At 47.8% G+C, this 8,469-nt stretch overlaps 1 protein-coding gene across 1 annotated transcript in view; it reads right to left on the bottom strand.

Moving 5' to 3' along the window:
* Positions 1 to 229: 229 nt before the first annotated feature.
* Positions 230 to 8,469, bottom strand: part of rflnb (refilin B) — a 51,007-nt gene continuing 42,767 nt past the window's right edge. Inside the window, 5 exon segments of the mRNA XM_055657399.1 lie at positions 230 to 286; positions 288 to 374; positions 376 to 438; positions 441 to 482; positions 484 to 544. Of these exon segments, the coding sequence (XP_055513374.1) occupies positions 230 to 286; positions 288 to 374; positions 376 to 438; positions 441 to 482; positions 484 to 544 (310 nt within the window).

Below are 8,469 nucleotides of genomic sequence, written 5' to 3'. Positions count from 1 at the left end.
GTGACAATGGGCTCGGAAAGAATCCTAATTTTTTTTCTATTATTAATAAGAAAACTTTTCCCTCTCAGATTCTAAGATGCAAGGGGGAGGAGGTGGGGCGGGGAGGGGGGAGGGAAGAAATGCAGTTTGAAGCAGTTCTGAAGCCCGCCAGAGTTCAGATACGCAATAGGAGGGTCCAGGGGCAGAAACTTGTATTCAGCGGAAATCACAATGTCCGGGGAGCTTGGCCTTAATGCAGTCCGGTCACTATCGGTTCCACGCTGGATAGAAAGCGGCGCACGGCCTTTTCTGCAGTTGGAATCCACAGTGGTGGTGTAGACAGTCTTGGCGTACTTGGGGTTACACGATGACGGGCGCCTGAGGAAGCGCTGCGGCTATGCGCTGCATCTCGTAACTTTCAGCCTCCGTCTTGTAGTTGCGCCCTGTGCAGTCGGGACACAGCACACCACGTTCTGGCTGCAAGAGCCAACGCCCAAGAGGTGCTTGCAGGAACACGTTGTCGATGTAGTGCCGGTCGGAGTCGTACTTCACCGAGGAGGTGTACCTGCAACACACGAGCACACAACAGGGGCTGATTATCACAATCAATCAGTTGCTGCCTCACAGCACCACAGACACGGAGTTTGCACGTTCTCCCCATGACCTCGTGGGTTTTCTCCTGGTGCTCTGGTTTCAACCCGTGCTCCAAAGACGTACAGGTTTGTAGGCTAATTTGTTTTGGTAAAATTGTAAAGGCCCTGTCCCACTTTCCCGAGTTACTTACGAATTCTCCCGAGTTTTCCCCTTGATTCAAACTCAGAGAATGCCTGTAGCAAGTCCGTAGATATTTCGTAGCAGCTCGTAATGCCGGCCGTAGGTACTCGGGGCATCAGGTAAGTCGGGCTGTTTTTTCCGCATGTTGAAAAATATCCACTAGTAAAATAAATAGCCCCGAGTACCTACGGCTGGCTATTACCGTAATTCTCCCGAGTTTTGAATCAAGGGGGAAACTCGGGTAATTCGTGAGTAACTCTGGAAAGTGGGACAGGCACTTTAATTGTCCCTAGTGTGTGTAGGGTACAGGGATCGCTGGTTGGCGCGGACTCGGTGGGCCGACTGGCCTGTTTCCATGCTGTATGTCTAAACTAAACTATTCATCAAGTCACAGCTCACCCTCCCTGGTTCTACAATTCCAACGTGCCCATCCGTGACCCATGACTCAATGCGAAGGGAAGGAACTGCAGATGCTGGTTTAAACCAAAGATAGACACAAAAAGCTGGAGTAACTCAGCGGGACATGCAGCATCTCTGGAGAAAGGGAATAGGTGATGTTTCGAGTTGAAACCCTTCATCAGACTGAGAGTCGGCAAAAGAGAAACAAGATATATGGGACAAATAAATGGAAGATATGCAAAAAGCAACAATAATCAAGGTAAGCTGGAGCCCACAATGCTCCATTGTTGGTTGTGGTACAGGTGATAACGAGGACTCTGATACTCAACAGGACGACAGGGAAAGTAGTGCGACGAGCCAAAGATGACTCTGCTACCATCCATAGACGTGCAGGTTTGTAGGTTAATCTGCTTCTGTGACATGTAGGATAGAACTAGTGTACGGATGATCAATAGGCGGCATGGACTTGGTGGGCCAAAGGGCTCAAGTTCTCTCTCTAAACCTAACCAAGCTAAACACAACACCAAACCAGAAACGTTGGATAGGAATAGAATTAGGCCATTCGGCCCATCAAGTCTACTCCGCTATTCAATCATGGCTGATCAGATAGAGATACTCCCTTCTAAAAGGATGAAGAAGGCAAAAATCACAGTGGGGAATGTGAGGTTGCCGAAAAACAAGATGGACGTGCTGCCTGCGCTGGTGGGGACTTGGAGGGAGTGCAGTGATCTCGGTGTTTGCGGGGACGTGTGGACATCCCGGAGTCTGGTGCGAGTGTGGACGGCTTTCTGACTGTTCGGGCGGACAGGGACTGCAGAGAGTGTCAGTGGTCAGTACAACCCTGGTCACATCACGGTGAAGGAGCGTGTGTGTGTGGTGTGTGTGTGTGTGTGTGTGTGTGTGTGTGTGTGTGTGTGTGTGTGTGTGTGTGTGTGTGTGTGTGTGTGTGTGTGTGTGTGTGTGTGTGTGCGTGGCGTGCGTGCGTGCGTGCGTGCGTGTGGCCCGGACATTGAACTGATGGCTGTGGATCACCGCTTATGCTGTGTGCTCTGGGGATTCTCACACGCCGCTATGGTGGCTGTTTATGTTTAATCTTTATGTCATTTTGTATCTTGTTGCTTCTTTGGTACGACTGTATGACAAATCAAATTTCACTGGACCTCAGTATAAGTGACAATAAAGGACCATATATTAATGATATAGATCAGGGGTCGGCAACCTCCGGCCCACGGGCCGAATGCGGCCCGTAACCCAAAATCATCTGGCCCGCCGCCTTCCATCATCTCCGGTACCTCCCAGGCCCGAGGCCTCAGCGACGCAAGGAGGCCACAATTACGGAGCCACTGAGCTCCACAGCGCGGCCGAGCGCAGTGCTCCGGCTGTATCGCATCCTGCGCAAAGCTGCCGGCACGACCTCGCACCTTCTGTGTCTGGGCTTCACTGTCGGGATTGGGGTTGTCCATAGGCCGGGGATGAGTGAGTGTATTTGAGCCACCCCCTTCAGGACAGAGCCAAGTCAATGGTCCATAGGTGCCCATAACTAGGGGCGGGATCCATGTGGTAGATATGGCCCGCCATCCACTCACAGACATAAGTCTTAGCCCCTATGCAGAACAAGGTTGCCCACCCCTGATTTAGATGATGGGATTAAAAGTAACACTTGCAAATTTGCAGAAGGCACAAAGCTGGGTGGCAGAGTGAACTGTGAAGAGGATGCTATGAGGCTGCAGGGTGTTGGGCAGGTTGAGTGAGTGGGCAGATGCATGGCAGATGCAGTATAATGTAGATAAATGTGAGGTCATCCACTTTGGCGGCAAGAACAAGGAGGCAGATTATTATCTCAATGGTATCAGATTAGGAAAAACGAGATCTGGGTGTCCTTGTACACCAGTCACTGAAAGTTAACATGCAGGTACAGCAGGCAGTGAAGAAAGCTAATGGCATGTTGGCTTTATAATGAGAGGATTTGAGTATAGGAATAAAAAGGTCCTTCTGCAGTTGTACAGGACCCTTGCTATTGAGGGAGTGCAGCATAAATTCACGAGGTTAATCCCCAGGATGACGGGACTGTCATATGAGGAAAGATTGGAAAGACTGGGTTTATAATCACTGGAATTTAGAAGGATGAGAGGGTATCTTATAGAAACGTATAAAATTATAAAATGACTTAGATGCAGGAAACATGTTCCCAATGATGGGGGAGTCCAGAACCAGGGGCCACAGTCTAAGAATAAAGGAGAGACCATTTAAGACTGAGATGCAAAAAAACTTTTTCACCCAGAGAGTTGTCAATTTGTGGAATTGTCTGCCACAGAAGGGAGTAGTGACCAATTCACTGGATGAATTTAAAAGGGAGTTAGATAGAACTCTAGGGAATAGCGGAATCAAGGGATATGGGGTGAAGGCAGGCACGGGTTACTGATTGTGGATGATCAGCCATGATCACAATGAACGGCGGTGCTGGCTCGAAGGGCCAAACGACCTCCTCCTGCACCTATTTTCTATGTTTCAATGTTTCCAACCCCATTCTCCTGCCTTCTCTCCATAACCTTTGACACCCGTACTAATCAAAAATCTATCTATATCTGCCTTAAAAATATCCACTGGCTTGGCCTCCACAGCCTTCTGTGGCAAAGAATTTCACAGATTCATCACCCTCTGACTAAATAAATTTCTGCTCATCTCCTTCCTAAAAGAACGTCCTATAATTCTGAGGCTGTGACCTCTGGTCCTAGACTCTCCCACTAGTGGAAACATCCTCTCCACGTCCACTCTATCCAAGCCTTTCACTATTCTGTGTGTTTCAATGAGGTCCCCCCCTCATTCTTCTAAACTCCAGCGAGTACAGGCCCAGTGGTATCAAAAACTCATCATAAGTTAACCTACTCATTCCTGGGATCATTCTTGCAAACCTCCTCTGGACCCTCTCCAGGGTCAGCACATCCTTCCTTAGATATGGGGCCCAAAATTGCTCACAATATTCCAAATGTGGCCTTACCAGCACCTTGGAGCCTCAACATTACATCCCTGTTTTTGTATACAAGCCGCCTTGAAATAAATGCTAGCATTGAGTTTGCTTTCTTTACTACTGATTTGACTTGCAGATTAACATTTTGGGAATCCTGCACCAGCATTCCCAAGTCCCTTAGCACCCTCCGATTTCTGTATTTTCTCCCCATTTAGAAAATAGTCTCCGCCTTTATTCCTACCAAAATGCATGACTCCACGCTTTGCTACACTATATTCCATCTGCCACTTCTCTGCCCACTCTCCCAACCTGTCCAAGTCCTTCTGCAGAGTCCCTGCTTTCTCTACACTCCCGGCCCCTCCACCTGTTTTCGTATCATTTTGCAGAAAGCCTTCAATCCCCTCGTCCAAATCATTAATATACAACATGAGGAGTATTGGCCCCAGCACCGACCTCTGCAGAACTCCACTAGTCACTGGCACCAACTAGAAAAAGCCCCCTTTATTGCCACTTTGTCTTTTGCCATCCAGCCAACCTGCTGTCCATGCTGGTATCTGCCCTTTGATACCCTGGGCTCTCATCTTCCTTAGCAGCCTCACGTGTGGCACCTTACCAAAGGCTTTCTGAAAATCTAAGTAAACAACATCTACCAACTCTCATTTATTTACTTGTTCAAAGAATTCCAGCAAATTTGTCAAGCAAGACGCCCCCTTCACAAAGCCATGCTGACTTTGGTCTATTTTATCTGTAATCTGTAACCTCATCCTTTATAATGGACTCTACAATCTTACCAACCACCAAAGCCAGACTAACTATAGTTCCCACTATTCTGCTTTGCTTCCTTCTTGTGCAGCGGGGTAATATTGGCAATTTTCCAATCCTCTGGGACCTCAGGATTCTTGAAATATCACTGTCTACGCCTACAGAAACTCTAAAGTCACGTCTTTCACAACCCTAGGGTGCAGTCCATCCGGTCCATGTGACTTATCCACCTTCAGCCCTTTCAGTTTCCCAAGCACCTTATCCCCAGTAATAGCCGCTCCACTAACTTCCACTCCCTGACTCACTTGAATTTCAGGCACGTTGCTGGTGTCTTCCACTGTGAAGACTGATGCACAAACGTTCTTCAACTCCTCTGCCAATTTCTTTATTCCCCGTTATCACCTCTCCAGCATCATTCTCCGGCGGCCCAACGTCCACTCTTGCCTCTTTCTTGCTCTTTATACAACTGAAGAAACTCCTGCTATCCTCTTTTATATTATTGGCTAGCTTACCTTCGTACTTCATCTTTTCTCCCCATATTATCTTTAGTTACCTTCTGCTGTTCTTTAAAAAGCTCCCCAATCCTTCACTATACGCCTTCACTTTTATTTTTATACTGTCGTTGACTTCCCTTGTCTGCCGCAGTTGCCTATTTCTCCTCCTGGAATCTTTTGTCCTCTTTGGAATGAAAAGACCCTGCATCTTCCGAATTATTCCCAGAAATTCCTGCCATTGCTATTCCACCGTCAACTTTGGCCAGCTCCTCCCTCATGCCTCTGTTGTCCCCTTTGCTCAGCTGCAATACGGGCTCATCCGACATCACCTTCTCCCTCTCAAATTGCAGACTAAAACTTATCATATTGTGGTCGCCACCTCCTAATGGTTCCTTTACCTCGAGTTCCTTTATCAAATCTGGTTCATTACATATCTGTATGTCTTTGGAATGTGGGAGGAAACCGGAGCACCCTGGAAGAACCCAAGCGGTCATGGAAAGAGCGTGCGGGCTCCGTATCGACAGCTCCCGTGGTCAGGATTCAACCCGGGTCTCTGACGCTTTAAGGCAGCAACTCTCCCACTGCGCCACTCGGCCATTGTTAGGTAGAGCAACGGGGAAGATCCAGAGTGTAGAATATGGTTCTCAGCTCTGTAAGACATTGTCTGTATACATCTTATAATTACAAGCATAAGTTGCCTTCACCAGCAGGCCTCCTCTCTGGCATAAAAACAGAATTATTAGAAGCTTTCCAATTTTTTTTAAATCAAGTGAGATTTAAAAATTCACCAATTTTTCAAATAGTTCCATATCTGTTTTGTTTTACACTTAATTCAATCTTTCCCAATTTTTCTCTTTCTGGTCCTGAATTTCGCAGCTTTAATGTCTGCTTGTTTTCCAGTTCTGAATTCCCTTTGGTTGCTAACCTGCATAACGTCCCAGTTATCACTTTTCACTTTTGGCAGCAGGGGCAGAAGGCCAAGGAACTGAATGGAGTTAGCAGGCATTAATGGAGTGATTTGTCACAGACCCAGGGACCTTCTTGTTCAAGTCCCAGCCTTTACAAATTCACAAGCACAAGTTGTGTTGTGGCATTGAACAAGCTGTGGGCCTCTCCTTTTTGCACGGTGGCGCAGCGGTAGAGTCGCTGCCTCAGAGCGGCAAAGACCAGGGTTCGATCCTGACTACGGGTGCTGTCTGTGCGGCGTTTGTACGTTCTCCTGTGACCTGCGTGGGTTTTCTCCGGGTGCTCCGGTTTCCTCCCACACTCCAAAGATGTGCAGGTTTGTAGGTTAATTGGCTTTGGTAAAATTGTAAATTGTCCCTAGTGTGTGTAGGATAGAGTTAATGCGTGGGAATCGCTGGTCGGCACGGACTTGTTGGGCTGAAGGGCCTGTTGCCGTACTGTTTCCCCAAACTAAACTAGACAGCCCTAAGGCAGGGACAATGTGTGTGGGAGAAGAGGGGGGTTTGGAGTGATGACAACCTGGAGACTCAGCTCAACAGATGAGTGGAGTGAGGGATGATGGGCAATGGGCGGCAGATACGTGGTCAGGCTGTGGAAAGGATGGTGGGCCTGCTGGAGTTTCACAAGCTTAGAGGGAGAAGTTGGAGGTGAGGGGGCAAGGTTTGAGAAGTCGTATGGCCAACTCCATTTTCTTACATCAAGTGACCATGTTCCACAGAGAACCTTATTATGAAGCAGCCACCTCAAGGATGTTGCCAGGACTTGCGGGCCTGAGCTATAGGGAGAGGTTGGGCAGGCTAGGACATAATTCCTTGGAGTGCAGGTGGCTGAGGGGTGATCTTATAAAATCATGAGGGGAATGGATAGGGTGAATGCACAGTCACGCAGCAAAAGCTTTTCACTGTACCTCGGTGCGCATGATGCTAAACTAAACTAAACTTTTACCCAAAGTAGTGGAATCACGAACCAGAGGACATAGGTTTAAGGGAAGAGGGGAAAGATTTAATAGACACCTGAGGGGCAACTTTTTCGTTCTGAAGGTGGTCCATATATGGAACGAGCTGCCGAGGGATGTAGATGAGGCAGGTCCTATAACAACAATTAGAAGATATTTGAACAGGTACGTCAATGTGAGGGGTTTGGAGAGGATATGGACCAAATGCGGGGAGGTGAGTAGTGTAGGTGATGCATCTTGGCTAGTATGGTAAAGCTGGGATGAAGGGCCCGTTTGGATACTGTAGGACTTGATTAGTACGGGAGTCAGAGGTTATGGGGAGAAGGCAATAGGGTTAGGATGGAGAGAGATCAGCATGCTGGAGTAGACTTGATGGGCCAAATGGCCTAATTCTATTCCTATCACTTATGATAACACTAAATCCAGAATTGCCTTTCCCATGGTAGGCTCCATTACAAGCTGCTCTAAGAGTTCATCTTGGAGGCACTCTACAAATTCCCTTTCTTGAGGTCCGGTGCCTACCTGATTTGCCCATTCGACCTGCATATTGAAATCTCCCATGACCACTGCAACATTGCCTTTTTTACATGCTTAGAGGGAGAGGGTGGTCACGGTGGCACAGTGGTAGAGTTACTGCCTTACAGCGAATGCAGCTCCGGAGACCCAGGTTCGATCCTGACTACGGGTGCTGTCTGTACATAGTTTGTACCTTCTCACCATGACCTGCGTGGGTTTTCTCCGAGATCTTCGGTTTCATCCCACACTCCAAAGACGTACTGGTTTGTAGGTTAGTTGGGTTGATATTAGTGTGAATTGTCCTTGGTGTATGTAGGATAGTGTGAATGTGTGGGGATCACTCTCTGGAGAAAAGGAGTGGGTGACGTTTCGGGTTGAGCCCCTTCTTCAGTGAGAGTCAGGGGAAAGGGAAATGAGAGATATAGATGGTGATGTAGAGAGATATAGAACAAATGAATGAACGATATGCAAACAAGACACTTGCTGGGCTTTGTCCTGCCTCCACCTCTCTTCCAGCTTTCTCCAATCTACTTCTTCATGCCCAGCCTAAAGTTGCAGGTCAACTTGTTCTATTTGATCTTGTTTGTGGACGTTGGGTTGATTGCATTAGTATAGACCACGTGAAGGTTGCAATCTCCCACCCGTCCAAACTACTG

Source organism: Leucoraja erinacea, chromosome 28 (assembly GCF_028641065.1).
Source record: "Leucoraja erinacea ecotype New England chromosome 28, Leri_hhj_1, whole genome shotgun sequence".
NCBI classification, from domain to species: domain Eukaryota; kingdom Metazoa; phylum Chordata; class Chondrichthyes; order Rajiformes; family Rajidae; genus Leucoraja; species Leucoraja erinaceus.
Note: the sequence above shows the minus strand (reverse complement) of the source record. Positions and strands in the feature narration are given on the sequence as shown.